At 47.0% G+C, this 24,322-nt stretch overlaps 1 protein-coding gene across 1 annotated transcript in view; it reads right to left on the reverse strand.

The window, feature by feature from the left end:
* GCNT2 (glucosaminyl (N-acetyl) transferase 2 (I blood group)) overlaps nucleotides 1-24,322 on the reverse strand; it is a 453,496-nt gene that overhangs the window by 146,037 nt on the left and 283,137 nt on the right. Inside the window, exon 2 of the mRNA XM_078685828.1 lies at nucleotides 18,211-18,300. Coding sequence (XP_078541954.1) covers nucleotides 18,211-18,300 — 90 coding nt within the window. The remainder of the gene's footprint in view (nucleotides 1-18,210; nucleotides 18,301-24,322) is intronic.

Below are 24,322 nucleotides of genomic sequence, written 5' to 3' on the forward strand. Positions count from 1 at the left end.
GATGTCAATATCTGGTCATTCAATTAGACTACTGAAAACTGGGTGTACATGAGATCTGGAAAGCGACAGCAGTTCCCTAAAACAATTGAGGCCTTATTGCAACTCACTGTTAGATTGGTCTCTAAACCTTTGAAAACGATGTGTTTGATTTATAATAGTAAATGTCTCGATCTGCAACTATGGAGCTGGTTTGTGGGGGATACACAGACTGTCAAGCATTTCAGAAAGTGGAGAATACATTCTTAAGAAGATTACATGTGGTCTCTAAGGGTGCTTCTCCTACAGATGTCATCAAGAGCTAGCTATGAACTTCCTAGAGGATATTATTAAATTGTGTCCATTATTGCTATCAATGACTGAAAAGGAGTAAGTAATTTATTGTTTAGTTAATTAAAACTCACAATATAAAAACGTGACCGACACATTTAAAAAAACACTTTAAAACTATCCTTCTTTCGAATTGAACAGCAAGTTATAAATGCGATCAGAATATGCAGTCTTTTATGCTGAGCTTGCTGGTGATGTGATGTGAATGGGAGATCAAACCCAGTACTCTGTGCTGATGTCATGTTGGAAATGTAAAAGTCATATCAGATTTAAAGTGCCTGTGCTTCAGGGTGTACTGAAAAGGAGAAATCCCTCCACCAAGCAATTATATGGCATTGTTTAATTATACCTTAAATTAAATCAGGAAAATGTACGGATTTGTTTGGGATTAGTTAGTGACAGTTTAACTCTAGAAGATCCAGAGTCCATTCGTATTTATTCTAAATTGGGAATCAAATGTCTATTAGATGGAGGGCGTTGAGTCCAATAAGTCAACAGTATGATTTTGTTTTTAATACCTCGTTAAGGTATTCAACCACATTTTAGGATGATAACTCACATCACAGATTTATACTGGCCAGGTTCTGCTTACATGTAGTATACATTATATGGTGGCCTTTTCAAGGATGGATCAATGGTTGAGGGGCCTGCCCCGCCGTATCCAAGTGATGGGTGCTGCAAACAAGGAACCGTGTACTATGTTTTTGGGAAATATTATACATCCCCAAAGAAGCGTTATTTGAAAACACTGAAAAACGAACTCTGTATAATGCAGACTGGCATTATTTATTTGCAATAAATAGACTCTCTGCCCACCTGTTTAGCGGTTTAGTTTTATCCAGCAGGCAGTTCGATTAAGAAAATCGCTGTCCTAACCGGGGATATTGTTAGAACTTTAGGAAAACTTGACTACTGTTTAGATTAGGATTGTGAACCTTCCGGGTGGGGGATAGGTGCCCATACCCCGCACTAATGAGATGCCTAGCAGGATAAAATGTGAGATCTGTAGAGTCTTGTGGGCCCTAGGCCCTCATGCTCGCAATCACGCTGACACAGGACACACTGGATGCATGGTGCAACTGGCCCAGAGCACGTGCGCTCGGCCTCTTTTATTGGTACTGTGTCACATGACCTGTGACATCAGTGGTGGGTGGGTGTTCAGTGTAGTTACAGGCTCAGCACTAGAATGCTGACTTGTGCTGGGCATTACATCCCTCCCCAAATTGGTTAAAAAGTAAACCAAACATGAAAAGTCCAAACACCTGTGGGGGAAAGAAAACACAGAAACTAACATTGGACTTGCGCTTTCAAAAGAGTCTCTTTGGCTGCTTGCAAGCCGCAGGCAGTATAGTTCTTGCGTTTTGAATTAGCAGTTCTTGCGTTTTGAATTAGCAGTTCTTGGTGGCACGGTTCTTAGTTGTTCGGCGGGTTCATTCTTTCTCTGTCGGCTGTTCTCAGCCCTGCCTTTTGCTTTGCTCTCTTGGTGACGAATGGTTCAAGAGAGATGGATGACGTGGTTGTTGTTTGCCTTCCGGCTTCTTTTCTAAAAGCTGGTTGCGTGATGTTTCCAGGCAGGCTTCAGTGTGTTTCTTAGCAGGTGAATAGAGTAGGTGCGAACATCCTTCTCACTAGGATGCCCCTCTCGCCGGTTTTCTTCTGCCACAAGATGTCCGGGAGGACCTCTTTGCCAGGTTTCCACAGGACTGGTGTTTTTGGTCGCGTTGCTCTACCATAGCCTTCGGGCCGTGAGCAGGGCGCTCCACGAGCCTCACCGTCGTGTCCTAGTTCCACCTGAAGGTTGAGTTGTCGACTCTCTTCATTGCTCTCGAGGCTTTCATCCTCTTGGGTCCTGCAGACGTGCTTCTCTAGATCGGTCTCCCGTGCGGGACTTGCTGCCACCAGAGTCCCTTGAGGCTTCTGATACTGGTCTGCCACGGGCTGGTGTGAGGTAGGTCAGGTCCTCCACTCCCGGAGTCCTGAGTAGTCTCGCCATCCAACCTTCCGCTCAGACCCCAGAGGTAGATGTCGCCAACAGTCTATCTTGCTCTCTTCTGCGTTCGCCATGTGGATGGATGGCTCGTAGGTGGTTGTCTTTGGTCTGCGCTGCCGGTGTTCTTGCCAGGCTTGTCTTCCATTGCACTCAGGTGTTCCAGTGCCTGTTACTTTCCTACTTTGCGCAGGGGTGGCTTCTTTCTTCTTTTCTTAGTGGCGGCGGCCACTCTGTTCTTTCTTCCCTCTTCTTAACCTGACAGTCGTGCCACTCTGATTACTTCTTCCTTCTTTTCTTCGTAGTGGCGGTGGCCACTCTGTTCCTTCTCCTTTCTTCCTTTCTTTGGTGGCGGCATGCCACTCCGAGCTTTCTTCTTCTCTTCTCCTCGCGACGTACCCTGGTCCCCTTTTCTTCATCTTCTCTGCCAGGCTTCCCCATGCAGCGCGCGCACTCTGCACGTGTCTTCCTGGTCTTGTCCTAGTCCTAGGACACTGTCTTCTTGTCACTCACTTCCAGGGTTAGCGTCGCGACCTTCACACTTCTTTCTGTCGATTTCGTTAATTAGTGTGGTTGAAGTTCGTGGGTCCAGGTCCTCGGACCGCGCCTTGTCTGAACTTCTAGGACCTTGTGCTGGTCCCTTCTGCCGAGGTCTGGCAGGTAGGTTTCATGGTGCTGAACTTCTTGGACCTCGTGCTGGTCCCTTCTGCCGATGTCCGGCAGGTAGGTAGGCTTCGTGGTGCTGAGCTTCTTGGACCTCGTGCTGGTCCCTTCTGCCGATGTCCGGCAGGTAGGCTTCGTGGTGCTGAGCTTCTTGGACCTCGTGCTGGTCCCTTCTGCCGATGTCCGGCAGGTAGGCTTCTTGGTGCAACCATCTGGCTGGTCGACTTCGTGCTTTGTGACCAGGCTGAGTGGTCAGGTTGCTTCTGTGTTGAATCTTCAGTTCTGCGGGTTGTCTGCACAACCATTTTCTTTTCATCTCAGTTCAATTGCTTTGGTGCGCAACTGGGTGCGCTCTTCGGGTGTTCCCTTGTGACTTGCTGCTTTGGGCTAGTGCTGTCCGCACTGCTGCGCATTTGCGTCATGCGCTTTCGCACTTCCTGGTGCTGGGTTCTAGAACCATCGTTGGTTCATGTGGGGTGTTCTTACTTTCGCCATTCTGCTGCAGCGACGGCCTGTGGCCACCAGGCATCGCTGTCTTCTCTTCTGGCGTGGCGTAGATGCTTCTGGAGGGTTGCGTCACCACTCCGTTGACGTTCTTCTGGTCTTGCTGCTTCTGCGTGGTCGGTTGCGATTCTTTGGAACTTCTCTCGGCGCACTTGCGGCGTGCTTGTGAGTGTCTTCTGAGGAGTTCTTGCACTCCTGTTGGCGGAGGTGCTCTTGCGTTTCTGGCGCGCTCCTGCGCTGTTGCCTTTTGCATCTGGGTAGTGTCTCGGTACTACTGTAGTCAGTGTTGCTGTGCATTTACCTTCATGCACGGTTGTGTTCTCAGTTGTGCTGTGGTCTTGTTCTGTTAGTATGGTGAGCTTGTTCGCTTTCTCCTTTCCTTGCCTGGGGGGGAGCTGGTTACTTTTCCTCTAGAATGTCCTGCGTGGAGTTGCTGCACTCCTGACGCGCTTCTGGGGTCTCTGACGCGTTCTCGGGGTCGTCACCCTTTTATCTCCTCGGGCTGTGTGATGATTTGGTGGCGTTCCGGTGTACCAGTGTTCTTGCGCTTGGTCAGTTTTTTTTTCTGGCGTTGTTTCGCAGCCACCTGGTGCGGAGTTCCTTCACTCTTTGCGCCGTCTTGCGCAGTGCTATGCTGTCCTGGTGGCGCTGGCGTGTCGCTGTGCAGCGTCTTTGGTCGGGCTTCCTTGTTGCTGCGGGGCGTTCCTGCGCCAGTCTGGCTTTGCTGTGTGTATCCTGTGGCGGTGCAGTGCCACTGGCGTGTCTGGTAGCACTGGCTTTGCACTTTGCTTTGTCCTTTTGAGCGCTCCCCAGCTTGTTCTCCTCTGTTGGGCGTCTGCTTTCGTTTGGTGCGCTTGGGGCTATACTGCAGGGCTGCAGTGGTCAGTTTACCTTATCAGTAGGTCTGGGCTGCAGCAGCTTGCTCTGTGCTGCCTTGTTTTCCTCCTGGCACCCGGTTGCTTGTTGGCTCGTGTCGCTCTATGGCATGTAAGTTGCTGCCATAGGGTAGCTCCTTCGTGCTGCTGGGTGCAGTGTTGCTCGCTGGCCACTGGGTGGCGGCATTGCTTGTGGGGGCTGTGCACTCTTGGCTGGGCTGTGTGTTTGGCAGTCTCCTCTGTACTCTAGTGCTGTTAGAGTTCCTTCAATGGGTGAGTGCGATTTTCCAGTTTGGCCACTAGATGGCAGGGATCTCTGTTGCAGGTACCGGCAGACTTTCCCTTTTCTCTGGTTCTCTCTGATTTCTGCCGGTGCTGGACTGTGCTGCTGCTGCGTGTTGTGGGGTTACAGGTCGGAGGGTTCCTTCGGGTGTTGGTGAGTCACTTCCCTCTCTGCAGGGGAGCTCTTTCCTCCGTGTTCAGTCAGTCTCTGTATTCTTACCCCTGGAGGTGCAGGAGCTCGAGGCACATACAGTGCTCAGTGTTTGCGTGTTGGTGGAGGGGGGCCTCGTGGTGAACGCGGGTGGGCTCCGCTTGGGACACTTGTACTTGGGGCGCTTAGTTGCAAGTACATTTCTGGGACTGCAGCGCTTCCCTCCATCGAGCAGCTTCGCTCACGCTGCCCCTTGCACTTTGGCGATCACCGGCAGCCCGCCTCCTTAGTTCTGTGAGGGCTGCTGGGGCTGGTACCGCTCCGTAGTGTTGCTGGTTCCTCATTCAATGTCAGTCGCGCTGGCCGGGTGCGGCTTCCAGGCTATATTCGTGGGGCACTTTGATCGCGGGTGGGCTCCGCTGCCGCCTCTTCATCGTTAGGCACTTCACGCCTCATCTCCAGGCAGGACGTAGCAGGGTGAGCTCCTGCTGGCTCTCGGCAGTCCTCTTCAGCGCGGGTGGGCACCGCTTGCATAGTCTCGGCGCCCGGCAGCTCCCTTCACGCTGCGGGCGCTCTATGATCAGAATTTCTCACCCCCCCGCCGCACTTCACACGCGCGGCGGGGGACTCTGCAGGTAGGCCGCGGGTGGGTTCCGCGAGCCTTGCTTCGCTACGGGGCAGTTGCGGCAGACGCCGCGTCGCTACAGGCAGGCCGCGGGTGGGCTCCGCGAGCCTTGCTTAATTAAATGCGCATAGCTGGCGCCGCTCGTACCGTTGGGGCAAAGTCAGTGTTTACAGCGGGTGGGCTCCGCTTTCGGTGAATGTATGCCCGGCAGCTTGGCACACGCTGCGGGGCTTATGCTTGGGTGCTGTTTGTACTCGGGCTCACCTTCGGCCGACGGGCCTGTTCTCATGCGGGTGGGCACCGCGATGGCTTCTTCGTCTTTCTCGGGGCACCGCCTCGGCAGGGCGGGCTACGGCAGGTTGCAGAGGTGCGGGGTGAGCTCCCGGTCACCTTCTCTTTTCCTTTCAGGCCCGGGGCTCGACACGCGCCCCGTGGGCCTCTCGGCGGCTGGCACGCTTCAAAGGGGGTGTGCTGTCGATGCAAGCAGCTCTCCTCTTCCCTTTTCCTCGATGTTTCTTTTAGCTGGCACGCATGGGCACAGCTACCCTCGTCGCCATTGTAGAGTCTTATGGGCCCTAGGCCCTCATGCTCGCAATCACGCTGACACAGGACACACTGGATGCATGGTGCAACTGGCCCAGAGCACGTGCGCTCCGCCTCTTTTATTGGTACTGTGTCACATGACCTGTGACATCAGTGGTGGGTGGGTGTTCAGTGTAGTTACAGGCTCAGCACTAGAATGCTGACTTGTGCTGGGCATTACAAGATCTATGAAACAAAGTGAGACGTGTGTAATTTTACGGAGTCACAAGTTGAGTTGTTGCTAATATAAAAGAGAAAAGCAAGATGAAAACGCATGTATGTAATTAAATGATTCACAGCCTGATACATGTATACACCCGCAGAATCAGGGAACCATGTGACAGTAACAGCCGGCCTCAGGGTTGTAGGCGCCAAGATGTATGTTGTTGGAACTCCAATAAAATCTTGCTTTAAAAAAAAATCGCTGTCAGCCACTGAATAAATGTAACTTTTCTGTGTATGTGAAGATATCGGTATACTTGAAATTTATGGTTGTAAATTATTTAGATTCATTGCATCTCCTATTGTGTATTTCTTATCTCTGCTCGATATAAGAATCGAATAAAGACTGAATGAAAAATAAATTCTGTCCACCCTGTGGTGACTGACTAACCTAACTGATATCGAGAAATTGCACGTGGCTTTTTGCCACTGATCATTTCAGTTTAGTGTTCTCTACGCGTTATAGTTTGTACCTTTTGATATAACGGGGCTCCTGCTGTGGCTCGCTCCGCCTGCTTCCGTGTGTTGTGCGAAGTATTGTTTTGACGTTTCAATATAGCGCTTCCTTCTTTCTGATGCTGGTCTCAACATACCTTTGACGCAATTCGCAATTATGTTGAAAAACGTCCATGTGAACGCTTCGAGACAGTCTGCTGTTTTCACATTATGTGTTCATACCTTACATGGATCCGTTGATGGGTAAGGCTGTTGTTTTTTGGAATAATAGTGCCTCGTTCAAACTGCCTGAATTGATCAGCTGTTGCTCCGTACGTAGTATAAACAATGTCACTTTATTATGATTATTGCACGTTGAGTACTCGTCTAAGTTATTACCACATTGCCTGTTATTCCAGCATTTGGATGGACCTATACACTGATGAGTCCTTCTTGAGGAGTTGAATCTCCTGCTTTCTGTGGATGTGGGAATTTTCCCTCATCTGTGCACACAGTTGTTTTTGGATTGGATGATGTGGGTTCTCGTCCAAAGTCACGGAACCGGATTCATTCCGGCAGACTTTGGACACAGAACTGTGTCCTAAAATGATGTGTAAGAGTTGGAAACCAACATGTACGGTTGCACTTTGTAGTTGGACTATTTAACAGTACCCGTTCAGTCTTGCATGTTTCTAGAGTGCAAGTGGTTGTGATTGAACCGGTGCACCTTCCTACTTGGTCTTTGTAAGTAAGCAATGCATGGCTGTACAGTTTATGTCATGCAAAGGTTTTAGTTTTATGGTCAGTGCACCTGCAATGGTTAACTCTAAACTTGCTGGTGGTTATCTCATATGTCCAAACCAGGGCCTCTTCTTTTGATGCCTGTTCGGCACGCTGTTAATCCGATCGATGGTGAACTGCTCCCTCAAGTTGTGCCTTGTACTAACTGTTTTATCCTAGTCCTATTTTAAACACATACCTATTTTTTAGTGTCTGTAAGTACACCTGATTTCTTTTCATTTCCTGAGGTACTGTTCCACAAGATGGTATCTTGTGTTACGGTGGTTACCTGGTTTTAACTTTCATTACTTTAATTGTTTAATTTGCAGTAAAAGGAAACTTAATCCACGAGAATGCCCTCTTTTGTATTGAGGATAGTTTCATGCACATACAGTTTTAAGTAACCAGAACACGGACTACTTTTCTTGTTACCTCCATAAACATTTGAACATTTTGTCATTATTTTACCAAGCTGGAGAAGAAGCATATGTTTAGATAGCAGATGTGTTTTCAGCACTTTGCTATATACTCCTATATTCTGCTTTTTATGTCCATTAGAGTGCATTGTTTGGTCTTCTTGTTTCTCATGTTTATATGAGCAATCTGTTCTGGCTACTACATGAAATTAAAAAGTCATATTCATTGTTTGCCTATCATGAGCTTCCTGGCTTTACTTCTTTTTTCATTGTTAACTATTCATTTATCCTAATAAACTGCTCTTTTGAAGTATGTATGTGAAAAAACATCCCATTGTGCATCCTTATTTGCTCTGCTGCCATTCCTCACTCCTGTGCCACAACTAACTCATTCTGTTCAGGCTGGTCGGTAGGCAATACCCGCTTATTAAGTCTACCAGACCTCACCAACTTTCCCACCCTCATCTCAACCAGCACCCACAAGTCTCTATTACTCACACTCGACCTGGCATACTTCCAGTGTAATCCCATAATCTCTGCAATGGACAGTGCTGTATAACATCTGCTATCGTCTTCTTCCCACAGCCTAAAATATATCTGCTAGGGAACCGCAAATCTTTCATAAACTCATCAGTATCAGCTTCCCTAACTCCCTTTGCGCCTGGGGAAGCTGGTCACCAATTCTAATATTAGAATTTTACCTCACTACCGCTCGGTGCTCTAGCACTCTTGTCCCAAACCTGTCCTTCCATGCCCAGCCCCACATACCCAAAGGCAAAACTACCAGGAGAGTTCCCAAAAAGGATTTACAATGGCTGACCATCCATCTGCACAGTCTATTCCTTGCCCACCATATACCAGCCTATCTGCCCGTGGTGTATCGTCATAAAAGTCTCTTTGTTCATGTAATATGAGCCCTATGGTAGCTACCCTGTCACTCCATTACAGCTGTCCTGGCACTTGACCATGTCTGCTTGTCCTGTGTCATTCCAACAAGCATCACTACCTGTGTTGAGGGTGCACTTTTTCAACTCCCGGCAAAATACCTGGACATTGTACAGCAACCAACTAGTCTACAATGTCCAGGTCACGCAAAACAGGATGTAATTCGCCTAGCTCGCACCTCTACTCCTGTTGTAGCGCCGTGACCATCCTGTTTCCTACAGAAGCGGTCGTTCCTCACGCTGCTCCCCGATCTGCCTGCCACCACTGGTATCGTAGCGCCAGACTGCTGTCTGCTGCCTCGCCCCACCACTGCCTAATTGAATACCGCATTTGAATCGTAGCGCTAGATTGCCTGATTATTAATTGATTTAAGCACCATTTTTGTATCGTAGCGCTGAATTGCCTAAGTGCGCTTTGACGGTATTTACAATTGTGCTGCACTGCCTGTGATATTGATTTGTGCCTGATTGTGCCGGTGCCACTGCCATTTACATCGCGCTTTTTCGCTGATTCTGCCTAAGTGCTTCGCTATCCTGCTTCGCTTCTGGCTTGCTGCCATTTTGTTTTTGTTGTTGTTGTCGTGCCTCCCTGCCCGGATCTCCACCCCGCTCCCGCCTCCCAGCTGCTCCTCCCTCACCCCTCCCCTTCCACTATCCGCATATGACAGATGCTTTTGCGCGCAGCGTCCACGCGCAGCGGTCGCGCCCTATGCGCGCCAAAGGTAAGCCGTCTACGCCCGTCCGCGCCTGGACCGCACCCAGCACCAGACCCCCTGCCCCCCGCAATTCCCATTCCTCCCGCATAACATACGACGCAGCAACCCTCTCAGCCCTCAACCCCGGACGCCCACCACTATGCTACCAAGCCACCCCAGGTCACACCCATGGACCCTTCACCTGCCACTCCTGCAAGTTCGCCTGCAACAGGTTCTACACCAAATCCACCAACTCCAAAAAGAGCTCAGACAACAACCACCTAAAGTGCATCCTGCTCAACACCCGCTCAGTCCACAGACACTCCATTGAACTCTGGAACCTACTCGACACTACATCGCCGGACGTCGCCTTCCTCACAGAAATATGGATGAACGCCTCATCAGCGCCGACATCGCCATAGCCATCCCGGACGCCTTCAAGATCATTCGAAAAGATCGCACCAACCAAACAGGAGGTGGCATCGCCATCGTCCATAAGAACACCATCTGCATCACGACCAGTTCCGACGATAACCTCGCTACCGCCGAACACCTTCACTTTCAGATCCACACCGACCCCAAAACCACACTCCGAGGCACCCTCATCTACAGACCACCAGGACCCCGCACACAATTCAGCGAAGACATCACTGACTTCATCAGCCCACATGCCCTCCCCTCCGAAAACTACATTCTACTTGGAGACCTCAACTTCCACCTGGAAAAGAAAAACGACAGCAACACCACCACCCTTCTGGACAACCTGGCCAATCTCGGACTCAAACAACTTGTTAACACCCCCACCCACCTTGCCGGACACACGCTCGACCCTATCTTCACCTCCAGCAAACACATCTCCTTCGAGCACACCACAGCTCTCCATTGGACGGACCAAGGCTGCGTTCACTTCAACTACAAAAAGACCACGACCCACAACCCCCCACAACCTATTCCTCGAAGAAATTGGAACAAAATCACCACCGACCAGCTCTTCAAATCGCTCCACCAAAACCCCCCTGCCAAATCATCGGACCCAAACCAAGCAGCCACCAACCTCACACAATGGATCACCCACAGCGCCGACGAACTAGCACCCTTGAAAAACCATCTAATCAAGCAAAGTAACAAAAAAGCCCCTTGGTTCAACGAGGACCTAAAGAAATCCAAGAAGTCCTGTCGTACTCTCGAGAAAGCCTGGAGAAAAAACCCAACTACTGACAACCTAGCCACCCTCAAGAACGCCACCCGCAAACACCATCAACTGATCCGATCCACCAAGAAATCAGCATTCAAGGATCGACTTGACAACAATGCCCAAAACAGCAAGGAACTATTCAACATCGTCAAAGAATTTACCAACCCCACCGCCGGGACCAACGACATCACTCCCGCACAAGACCTCTGCGACTCTCTATCCTCATTCTTCCACAACAAAATCGCCGAAATACATAACAGCTTTGAAAACCAGGCCGAAGACCAGTCCACTCCACCCACCTCCGAACCAAAGCCGCCCTCCAACAACCTTTACGCCTGGAACCCAATCAACACTGAAGACACCATCCGCCTGATGAACTCCATCCACTCAGGCTCGCCAACCGACCCATGTCCCCACCACATCTTCAACAAAGCAGACTCCATCATCGCACCCCATCTCCGCAATATCATCAACTGCTCCCTCAACTCCGCTACCTTCCCGGAAAGCTGGAAACATGCAGAACTCAGCGCCCTTCTGAAGAAACCCACAGCAGACCCCACCGAACTTAAGAACTACCGCCCCATCTCACTCCTCCCATTCCCTGCTAAAGTCATTGAGAAAGCCGTCAATAATCAGCTCGCCGCCTTCCTTGAATCCAACAAATCCCTCGACCCTTCACAGTCTGGCTTCCGAGCCAAACACAGCACCGAAACCGCCCTCATCGCAGCAACAGACGACATTCGAACACTACTGGACAACGGAGAAACAGTTGCCCTCATCCTACTTGACCTCTCCGCAGCCTTCGACACAGTCTGTCATAGCACCCTCATTGAACGCCTCAGCAACGTCGGAATACAAGGAAAAGCACTGGACTGGATCATCTCGTTCCTCGCCGGAAGAACCCAGAGAGTATGCCTCCCCCCTTTTAGATCAGAGGCCACCGAAGTCATCTGCGGCGTACCACAAGGATCATCACTCAGCCCCACCCTCTTCAACGTATACATGAGCCCCCTCGCATCCATCGCGCACCAACACAACCTCAACATCATCTCCTACGCAGACGACACCCAGCTGATCCTCTCCCTCACCAAAGACCCAAACACCGCCAAAACCAACTTACACGAAGGAATGAAAGAAGTAGCCGAGTGGATGAAGAATAGCCGGTTAAAACTAAACTCAGACAAAACGGAAGTCCTCATCTTAGGATCATCCCCCTCAGCCTGGGACGACTCATGGTGGCCACCGGCCCTGGGAACCGCACCCATACCTACGGATCACGCACGGAACCTGGGATTCATCCTGGACTCCTCCCTCTCGATGACCAGACAAGCCAACGCCGTCTCATCATCATGCTTCAACATCCTACGCATGCTCAAAAAAATCTTCCGTTGGATCCCCATCAAAACAGGAAAAACGGTCACTCACGCACTGGTCACCATCCGACTAGATTACGGTAACACCCTCTATGCCGGAACCACAGCCAAAATACAAAAAAAACTTCAACGCATCCAAAACGCCTCAGCCAGAATCATTCTGGACATCCCTCTACAAGCTCACATTTCCGGCCACCTGAAAGACCTCCATTGGCTCCCGGTCAGCAAGAGAATAACGTTCCGTCTCCTCACCCACGCACACAAAGCCCTTTACGACTTAGGACCAGAATGCCTCAACACGCGACTATCCTTCTACACCCCCTCCCGCCAACTACGATCGTCCAATCAAGCCCTCGCCGCAATTCCAGGCATCCATAGATCCACCATGGGGGGGAATATCCTTCTCCTACTTAGCGGCCAAAACATGGAATTCTCTCCCCACCCACCTCCACCTCACACAAAACCACCTCTCCTTCAGAAAACAACTAAAAACTTGGATATTCGATAAGTAAAACACCCCCTTCCCTCAAGCGCCTTGAGACCCTCTGGGTGAGTAGTGCGCTATACAAATTTTGGAACTTGAACTTGCATGCCAATCACTTTCAGCAGTGAGGCCCAAATGATCCTAGTAACTCCAGCATCAAACCATATACCCTCTTACCCACTCCATTTCCAACATCCAAGAGGTAATAGGCTTTACAATCCAGTTGGTTTGCTCTATTGCTAATTGCACTCCAAAGTCTAAGGCCACTTTATCCCTCATTTATATCTGGCCTGCACAGTTGCCAACTCCACCTTCTCCAAACAACCAACCACAATTCGTCAAGGTAATGCAGAAATTGTTCAGACCATGATATCTCTTAAACTACCCAGTCGAGTGATCAGCTGATAGTCTCCAACTCTGTATCTGCCAAAAAACTAAACCCTCAGAATCACCCTCTCAACCCCAACAACAAGTCCTCAAAATCAACTCTACAGCAGAGGAAAGTCTATCAAGTGCCCCATATAACCCACATCATTTCGACCACAAACTAGTTTTCCTCTATGAATTCATCATATTGCTGGAAACCTATTCACAACACAAAAAAGAAAAATAGCAGGTTTCTGATTGGAGCAACTACTTTCAAAATGTAGTCCCTTTAAAGGCCTGATCTGTTGAGTTTATGAGACGGAAGTCGCAATCTTTGGCTTATGGGGGAAAAAGGGGGCTAAATGTATAAATCAGACCTGGGCATCCATGTGCATCAGTATTGAATTTCTATAAACAGGCCTTTCAAATCTTGTTCTTATCTTGTCACATGTGCTGTGCCTTCAAAAACAGAGGTCTCCTTCATCCAGGGAGCTTGGTGTTTACTTTTCTTTCTCTGACATCAAAGTGAGAGGATGTATGTGACAATCATGCTGGCTGCCCGGGTGTGCTGCACCATGTTTTTTTCTTATCACAAAACAAAATTCAAATGTCTCGAAATTAAACAAATATTTTAATACGAACAAAACAAATCCATACACTAGTTGATGACATTTCCACACATTATCGTTTCACTGCTGTATATTTTTATCGGTATAACCATACGTCCGGGCAAATGTATTGGTCATTTGAATTGAAGAAGTGTTGTCTGTAAAGGCAGTGCGCTACTCCACCATGCATACTCAACCCACTCCACTCTATTCTGCACCACTCCCCACTATGCCAGTCCACTCCACACTGCACTCTACGCCACTTCACTCAACAATACTCTACTCAACACCACTCCACTCTGTGCCAATGCACTCTACCCCACACTACTCTCCTATGCACGACTGCATTCTTCAGCACTTAACTCTACACCAGTCCACTCTAAGCCATTCTAAGCCATTCTAATCTCCTCTGCACCACTGAATTCTATGACAACGCATCCAACACTCTGCTCTATCCCACTGCACTTCAGGTCACATCACTATACTCTGAAACAATCTACTTTTTGCCATTCCACTCAACGCCACTGCAATCTACCCTGCACCACTCCACTCCACTGTATCCTACTTCACTCTAGGTCACTATATTCTACGCTGCTCTATTCTACACCACTTCACTCTACGCCACGGCACTCTACCCTGCACATATCTCTTTTCTACACCTCAACACTCTACCTTGCACCACTCTACTCTTTGACACTCAACTCTGACACTCTGCTCATTAACCTCTACTCCACACTATGACACTACTCCACTCTATGCCACTCCACAGTACAACATTCTACTTCACTGTTCACCAATCCACTTTCCTACACTACTCCACTTTACAATGCCCTATGCAACTCCCTCTATGACACTCCATGCCACTTTACTCGACTCTGTCCTGCAACACACTATTCCACTCTACTCCACTCCACTGCTCCACTCTACGCCACTCCACTCCATGCCACACCACTCTATAAGGCTCTACTTCACTCTATGCCATTCCACTCTTCTACACTACTCCACTCTATGACAATCTACTCTGCTCTACGTCACTTTACTCTAAAACACTCTACTCCACTCTGTGCACACCCTTTACGCCACTCCACTCTGTTCCAGACCACTCCATGACACTCTATGCCACTCCACTCTACAACACTCTACTCCCTTCCACTCTACGACACTCTCCTTCCTCCATGATACTCAACAGCACTCTATACCATTCCATGTCACCCCATGACACTTCACTCCACTCCATGCCAGTCATCTCTACACCACTCAACGACTCTCTAAGCCACTCCATAACACTCCACTTTACTACACTTTATGACTCTCCATTCTACTCTCCTTTACCCCTCTAACTTTTAGCCATGCCAAACAGCAGCCACGCTGGTGTACAACATGGCTAACATATTGGCAAAGCAAATGCTTGTTTCCTTTTTATTCTATTACTAATGTATGCTTTAAGAATTTTTGATCACAATCAATTAAAAAAAAAGCCCAGATGCAGATCCTGCATACTTGGTGATCTGATAATTTAAGGAGAAACCTTTTCTGTAAGTTTATGAATCTTTTTGTCTGACTGACGAGGTTGTTCGCAAACCTTGGTTACCATTGCCGCTTTCCAGGGACGGCTCCTCCGTTGGAGCGGAGGAGCGTTGCCCCACTCAAATGATCCCCAAATCCCCAGAGATGAAAATAAAATGGTAATTGATAACCATTTTATTTTTCACCCCTCGTCCCAAACAGAGCTTGAGGACGAGGGCGGGTCAGCTGCTGAGTGACATCAGCAGGAAGGGGGGGGGGGGACTGTTATACACTATTTAAAGAGTGCATGTCATTTTGGGCAGCCGTCTTTCTTTGGCCAGCGTACTTTAAACATCTCTTACCCAGCTGTCTTAAGACAGCTGGTTTAGAGCAAGTGAAGACCCCCAGAGCACTGTGGAGAGCTGATTAAGGCTGCTCCCTCCAATCAGGGCGCTGCCTCGTGCTGCCAGGATTAGTCAAGGGAGTTTCCTGGTGGTCCGGCTCCAGTCAAAGAACAAGCATTGGCCATGCCAATTAGTTTCGCCATATTAGTGTATTATGAAAATATGTCCTCGGTGCAGTGCAGAGTTGGAAAAGCAATCCAAAGAGCACGCCGCTGTCCTCGTTTGCAGGCAGGAGCACTTTAACCCTTAGTCTGCCCCCTGCAGTCTTGTACCCACAGTAATGAACCCTCTCACTGCATAGCTATCAAGGATTCAGACTGCATGGTCTCCAGTTTCACTATTTTTCACACAAGACCAGTGGTTCTATTGTCATTTGCTTGAGCCTTTAGGAGGAAAGAAAAGTAAGAGGGAGAAGTAAACAGAGAAAGAAGTACGTGAAAGGGGGTGAAAGAGCAGGTAGGATGAGAAATGTAATATAAGGCAAAGGAGAGAAGATCAGCAAGTGAGAAGAGGGATAGAAGCTAGCAAAGAACTGAAAAGAAGGAGGAGCAAATGTAAAGGAGCGAGAAAGAAGGGTAGATGGAAAAGCATTAAATAGGGTAAGAATAAAGTGAAGAATCTGAGGTGATCTTGGAGAATTGGAGGGAAGCGTGAGAGGAGAGGAATAGGAAAAAAATGGAACGAAGGATTAGATTGGAAATTATAGTTAGCACAAGGGAGTAGAAAAAAAGAAGGGGCATGAAGGATAAGAACTGATAACAAGTTCGATTTGAGTACCTCTGTGAACAGTGAGAGCATGCACCCAGTATGTGCCTGCATTTATTTCTATGTATACCAAGGGTCTGTGTTGCGTGTGTGTCCCGGGCTCTTATTTCGATGCCTAGGTCTGCGTAGAGTGAGTGACTGCATCTTAAAGTTCAGTGAATGTCTGTATTTTATTGGAACAACCTGTACCTCCGTGAACAGTGAACAGGGCTTTAAGTTGGATGAAAAAACCTAGGGAGTTTCTCAAAGGCGTGATCGATGTAATTAAGGGTGGCTTATTAACACTTAAGCAGAAATTGGTGCTACCAGAGTGTGCCGCCCGACTGGCATTTAGCTGCTTCTGCCATTTTTGATACTGTGCGAACATGCAACCCGCAAAGAGGCAAACGGCAACAGTATATATAACAAGAAGCACGAGCAAGACGGCGAGGCGCGCGCACGTAAAGGAAGGCCGGGAGAGGAGGGGTGGCAGCTGCACGCATGGGGCGGACTATTCACCAACGAAAGAGACGAGAGTGAGTGTGGAATGTTTACCCCTAACACTGCACGCATGCACAAGCTCCTACGAGCCGGCTCTCACTGCCAATGTCCGAGAGCCGACTCACCCAGACTCTTGCCCCCTAGCCAAGTTGAACGGGGAAGAAGTCTAGTTTGCTCTACCTGGAATTCCAAGCAGCTCCTCTCCGGGACGAGCCCTTTGTTGCTGGGCAACCCCCGTGCGGGCACCAATCCCAGCGCGGCTCTTCCCTGACGTCAGGTGTGCAGCGCACAGGGTTCTCGAGCTTGTTTATATGTTTAAAAGTTTAAATAGCGTGAACACAAGCCCGCGCTGGTGATAACATGCAGTGCCCTCACAGTTCCCACACAAGCAAAGGCCATCCCCCGGGCCCGTGGTGGTGATCTCATTCTCACGATGAGATGTGTTGGGGGGGCGGGAAAGTAGGCTCGGACAGCGAGAGGGGTGGCACAGGAATCCCCCCCCCCTGGGGGTGATCTCACCATGATATGTGGGGGGGGTGGGAGAGAAGGCTCAGACAGCGGGAGGGGTGACATGGACACAAAGTAGTGCTTAGCAAATATGTAATAATGGGGCCAATAGCCGTGGAAGGAGACATGGCTGCCATAAGGCGGGACTAGCAGCCTCTAAACCAATCAGAAGGCAGCATTTAGAAAACAACAAATCCACAAGCCAATTAAAAATATAGATGGAAAGTGGGCGGGAAGCCACTATAGTGTATACAGCATCTTTACCCAAGACAGCGCATGCGATGCCTAGGCGAAACCTAAAAAAGACGTCTGGTGCAGAGGACATCTTGTTCGTCTTGAGGTAAGTGTATTTTTTAAATATATTATTTTCACACGCGTGCTATGCTCCCCCTTCCCGTAGATGCCAGCCGCCACTGCTTCTTTCGTGAAAACATGTTTTTAGTAAGGCTATGGAGAGGCATTTATAGTTCTCAGAGTGAAAAGTACACTCAGTGGATATTTCGTTTAACCGTGTTAACAAGTTTTCACTTTAATGTCTGATAGTCACCGTTTGTTTTAATTAACAAATACATACTGTGCGTGTGAAAAAACAAAAACATATGCTAGGATAGGTATTTTGCACAGTATGAAAAGTGCCCATATTTCTCCTTCTATAAAGTATATTATGAGACAAACAGCTGACAATTTATTTACTTCCTTTAACAAACACATAAAAGCCTGTAATTTAGGAAATAGTCACGTGAGAAATCACTGAACGATCACTGCAGATTAAGCATGATTCCTACAAAACGATTAAGAGCTTTTAAAATAAACACATCATCATCAGCCTAGTCAGACATCACAGCAAAAACTATCTCTCTCACTCATTCATTCGTGTACTCACTCCTCCCTCCTTTCGTGTATTCTCACACTTATCTACTCACCCAGCCATGCAACAGCAAACAGACTCTCAAATTAATGAAGAAACACTAACTGTGCCAATACTTTTTGTTCTGTAAAACAAGTCATATCATAAATAATACATTATATGTTACCATGGCAACCGTCATGACTTTTCTGGTCGCTCCATTTAATGGCTCTGAGATTACCATCCCACCGAGCGTTTGGCATCGATCCAGGGAAATCTGTGGTTTGGGGCAAACAAAAAAAAAGCATTACATTCTGTCATAAAGTGAGCAGGCCTACTTTCTCTTTCAATCCTAGTAGATCTGTGTAGGCTGTCTAGGTAATGTAGTATTACTTAATACAATTGATTTTGCTTCTCCAAACAAAAGGTAACACATTGTCTTAAATGTTTGTGTCCTTCCGCATGAGGCAACCCTGTTGGGTTCTAATATGAGCGGATTAATGAGCATTGTGGTTATTAAAGCACCCCTAAAAATTACACTCAAACCCGGTAAATTTCGGCATGTGAAATTGAAACCCTGTCACAACCCACAGGGAAACAATGCCTCGTGAATTGTGATACATGAAGAGGTGGGTGAAAAAAGCATAAATTCCGCAGGTAGTATCCGATTATCCACAGCAAACTCGTATTAAGAGGTATTTACCACACCCTGTAAATAGCTCATTCCGGGGAAATACCTAATCCTGGGGAAAATAAATATTTAATTCTATTCCGGGGCACTTGTAACCACGGCCCTATTTTAAAATCTTTTGGTGAAACAGCGGCAAGGAAATGGGGGCTTAACAACTTGATTATGATTCTATTTATTTTTTGTACGGACACTTACCACCATGTCTCTACGAACTCCTACCTAGAAAGAGAGCCCACTTCAGCAAGAGAAGAGCTGTGCGTGCATCTAGCTTCTATGTATCAACTGACCTACTCCAACTTTAAACAATCATTGGAAAAAGAAAATAGTCTGACCTCGGAATGCTGATAGAATGATCCATTGGGGCGTAGGGGCGTAGCCCCACTAGCCCTTGGACCCGCGGCTGCCAAGTAAAATAATTAAAAGAAATGTTCCAGACTCACTGTGTATTTTTAAAAAAATGTCATGATATTTATCCAAGCGCCGCCGGGCAGCACCCGACTGAAACAGGAGTGCACAGGGGGCCGGGCTGCGGGGCTGGTGTGATTGACAGTTGACTCTCCATGTATATTCATTCTACGCGCATGTACTGCTTGGGGCAGCAACTTGTCCAAGCATGCGCATTAAAGTCCCCCCACATAATCCACATTAGCTAATGACAGGGGGTGCAGGCAGCGGCAGCCCCTGGCGTTAATAGGGTGACAGGGCGAGCAGTTAGTGTGCCCTCTAAGCCAATCCTGGCGCTGCATGCAGCGCCAGGATTGGCCGGTCACCGCGCAGCAGAGCAGGGGCAATCCATATTGGATGCCGCGCGTGGAGGTGGCTCAGCCGCACTGCACAACGGCCAATCACTGTCTCTGACTTAATGTAGTCATGCAGTGATTGGCCATTTTGCGGCACGCGGCGCTGCTGTCGTTGGATCCGGTTCACTCGCCTCGTGGTGTGTGGAGTGGAGACAGTGTGCACATCACCGGCAGCCTGTGCTTGCCTTTGCTTGCCTTGCCTGTTGCCTTTCTTTCTGGACCCGTCATCATCATTATTTACTTCTTCTAGTGAGTACTACTATGATGGATGTTATTGTTACAATGGAAGACTGTGCGACTTTATATTCCTGCCGTTTTATATAGCGCGAAAAAGACCCAGTAGATATCACAGCGCTTTACAGAGAACAGTTTCCAACTCCATACAAGCAGTTTACGTAAGGACAATAACAAAGGTTGAACGAAAAAGGCCGTCACATAAGATCCAAATTATAATACGCGTTTAGGAGCAGTCACTATATATATAGCAGCATTCGCATCAGTTATATTTGCTTTCATGTTACACTGACCAGTATTTGAATTGAAGCAGAAAAAATGCACTGCCAATTGCCACGTGGGTGTAAGCAGAGGTGTAATAAAGCGAATGGTATAGATGTGTGTGGCCAGCGTGCACGGCTGTGGTTCGGGCCGTGCACTCGTGGGATCCCGAGGGGGTGCGATGTGCATGCAGGGGTGTAGCATAGACTTCACTATCCCACAACGCAACCACTTACCTGTAAACCTAGTATTTTCTTTTACTTTCATGTCGCTATTTTTACAGCTGTGTACCGCATTCACACACACTCGCTTAGAACCACATTCGCTGCTGGCACATCTGAAATTTTCCTCCGTGAGACCACGGGTTGGATTAGCGCATGTTCTGAACACTGAGAAGCTTGTTATACCTTCAGCCTCAACTCCAGGGGCCTCAAGCCGTGGCCCATTAAAAAATAAATACATAAAAAAAAAAGGACTGCAACCTGAACTCAGACATCTAGAGGCGACTCCGTTCATAGTAAGTAAGCATAGAGGAGTAATCTGCTGAATGACAAACTGCAGAAACCACATACTGGAGAAAGCAAACGCCTAGGGAAGGCAAGATGAATTCAATATGTGAAATGTAAACAGAAACTCCCTGCTGGCCTGGCTGCTTCACCGTAACGGTTTTTACAGTAATTTTTCAGAACTCCTTCAGGGCCCCCCTTACCCCTACTGTTAGGGGCATGAATAGAGTAACCCGTTCCAAGTGCACTTTAGAAGGAGGGAGGACAGAATCTAGGTGTGCACATTGAATGTTCTCACCCCTTGGTTTACACGAGAGAATGGCATAGAAGCCTCTGTGATGGGTCTGGACGGTATACAACGGTAACCACGCATTTTTTACAACACGGTACCGTTACCACGCTACTTTTACCACGCAAGTCGTTACCACGACTTGCGCTGGGGGGCGCTCCAGGATAGTAAATAGTTTGATTTACTATCCAACTCCTTTCCCTAGAGTCCACGGGGACTGGAGTTGGAATAGTAAATTAAAAAATTTACTATCCAGCGCCCCTCCACGCAAGTCGTTGTAACGACTTGCGTGGTAAAAGTAGCGTTGTAACGGTACGCGTTGTAAAAGTACGCGTGGTACCGTCATACATCCGGTCTGGACAAGTGAGACCATTTAGTCAAACCTGATATCTCACAAAATAATTCCTATTTATTAAGCAGCTGCAATTTTGTGAGTGGTGGATGGACGATGGCAACAGTTAATGTCTGGAGCAGCATAAACCCTTGCACCAGCACCATCCCTGATATACATGAAAGAGGGGTAGCCCCCACGGTTGAGATTTTTTCAAATAGAAACAACTAAAACATGTTTTAGTAGTTGGTGGTGTTTATTTTTCCTTCTTGTTTTTGCCTGTTTTCAAAATGAAATGGGCTTACAGCTTTGTGTCTTGAGAAAGCCAGCTGCTAAAAGAACACTACTGCATATGATACGCCAATAAAATGCCATTAACTGAAATGCTACCATGGTGTTTTCGCTTCTGGGCAAAGTGGCATGGCTATGGGTGAGATTGATGAGACGTCTGTCCACAGTAGGTCGGGGAACTAAGAAATACTGTTGTTTTAAAGCTGAACGTGACTGTCAGTCTCCGGTGGGTGGACGTGGGGCCTGGGCATTTCATGGAAAAGATCGAAGATGTGTTCTGGCTTGAGGGTAAACATTCAACATGTTTCTCTGGGGTCCAGCAAGTGTCTTCTCCAGAAATGTTTTTTAATTCCAGGAGGGATTTTACTCCACTACAGATGTCATTGGTACCTTTATCGACTCGATGCTTTATATTGTTCTGTCACAAAAAATGCTGACTGCAGTGTCCTGGGTTATGCCAATAATCGTGTCGAGTCACTGCAGCTGTTTATTCGATGCAGTGATTTTATCTTTCCCTTTCTTATTTTTCATCTCCTTGAATATTTTTTTTAATGTAGCCGTTAAAGGTATATCATAAATTGTAGCCCTTGTTCTCACTATGCCACTGGCCCGTCTGTCGTGTTTGTGATGTTACTCATAATTTGATTGTCATATGCCTTAAACATTAAATTCCCCTTTTCCCTACTATCGCCCAAAATCTGACAACGGATGCACGTTTACCTCTAATCATTTCCTGACTATTAGTAACCAGTCGTCAGCTACTCAACCTCTCGCCTATCAGCGTTCCTTTGCAGTTCAATAGATGAAGGTTTAGTTATAAAAAAAAAAGCTATACTATATTTTTGATGCGACTAGAATCATTCATCGCCCGCAGTTTGACCTGCCAGAATCGGTCAGGGGAAACTGAGGGTGTCCTCTTTGGCTCATAACATAATTTAACCCTGATATATGTAAGTAATATCTAGTAATATCTTTATGTTCTAGAGGTAGTTGTATCCATTCCAATGCAGAACTATTATTTTTTCTGGCCACTGTTCTATTACAGAACCGTGTGCTCTGTGGGGTGTAGTATTCAACTTCCTTAGAGGGGCACACATCTGCAACTATAGCAAGGTTCTGCTCATTGATTACTACTACTATTTCGATTTTGATCCAGTTTGGCATCTTTTTAATAAACTTCGCTTTTATACAGTGCACCAATAATAATAAACTTTATTGTTCAGTTAATTAAAACCATAACAATTTACTAGATAAAAACCCATCCATTTTATAAAGAAAATGTTTTGTTTTGTTTTATAAAATTACGTTAAAATTAACAAAACATCTATTATAAGGCAAAAAGTAAAACTCAAAGATTTCCGACAAATATTTACATCATTGTGCAATAGTTCATATCGTTAGCGTTACATATCTTCATGGTGTTTAATGCGTTTCTCAAATGCCTGCAAGAACTTCACCAGCTTACAATGTAACCGAGGAGCAGTTATGTCCAGGCATCCAATAATAGCAGCTCTACATGTTCGCAACTTCTTAATCTGAAAACTACTCTTTAAATAATATGACCGTTCCTTAGACAGCGTCTTACAATGGCAAATTATATGTATAAGATCTTCTTTGGAGCTGCCACACAAACGACATGAGACAGCTACCTGCCGTTTCCAGGCTGGTTCATCAGCTAATGTTGGAAAGTTACCAAATCTCAATGACATCAGCTTTCTTTTAATAAAAATGGAGTAAGTTGTTTCCAAATACAGTGCCGGTGTCAGTGTCTTATAGCCATTTATTACAGTCCAAGAGTGCGAACGATGAGAAAACATTTCTTTATCCAAAACAAGTTAATGAAGTTTAGCTGCTTTATTTAAAATCTGTTTTAATAAAGTAAATGACAAATTTGTATCCCATAAAGTTTTTGAGCTTGTGGCCTCCAAAGCATACATAAGGAATTGATTGGCTTTGGATTTTTTTTGGGATTGAAGTTCTGGCCATAAATAGGTATTGAGATTGTTATTAACTGCTTTTTGCTTTATTTGATACCACATCTTAATGTATGAGTATAGTCTGCCCAGGGCTTCATTTTTTAATCCAAATTCGAGTCGCATTTGCGCTGGTGATGCCATACTGGGTAATCGTAGAACCTTTTCATAAATTTTGGTTGTTAAACTATTCAATAGGTCCGCATCCGTTCCGTGCATTGCCACACTTGCATAGGTCAGGATTGGGAGAACTTTGTTGGCCATCACAGTTAATAAGGGTTTGAGTGATGGACCTTCCAGTTTTTTTGACAACGTACTTAAACCAAATATCAAGGCTCCCGCTCTTTGAGTCAAATATTTCTTCTGTTCTTTTAAATTAAGCTTATCATCAAGGTAGAAGCCCAGGTATTTGTATGCTGAAACTTTCTCTAATGGTTTTCCTTTTAACTAAATAGCGTGATGTGCTCCGCGGTGATTGGTTATCAGCATAGTTTTTGTTTTTGCGATGTTTAAGGCCAGTTTATTTGCCAGCAAGTAAACCGAAAGTTCGTTTACTAGTCTGGTTAGACCCACCTTCGTTAAACTCATAAGCACTATGTCATCGGCATAGGCCAGATGGTTGAGCTGTAAATCACCTAGTTTCGGCGGATGAGCATTGCAACTATTCAATAGCCCCGATAGATCCGAGATGAAGAGATTAAATAAATGAGGCGCGAGAACACATCCCTGTTTGAGACCTATCGTTGTAGGGACTTTTCTCGATAGCCGGGTGCCATCACCTATTTTCACTTGCGACCATGTATCCGAATAAAATAGGAGCAAACCCCTTAAAATACTTTCCGGAATGGCCCATGCTCTCAATTTCATCCACAATAAATTACGATCGACACTGTCAAACGCCGCCTGAAGATCGACGCAACACA

Source organism: Lissotriton helveticus, chromosome 4_1, assembly GCF_964261635.1.
Source record: "Lissotriton helveticus chromosome 4_1, aLisHel1.1, whole genome shotgun sequence".
NCBI lineage: Eukaryota > Metazoa > Chordata > Amphibia > Caudata > Salamandridae > Lissotriton > Lissotriton helveticus.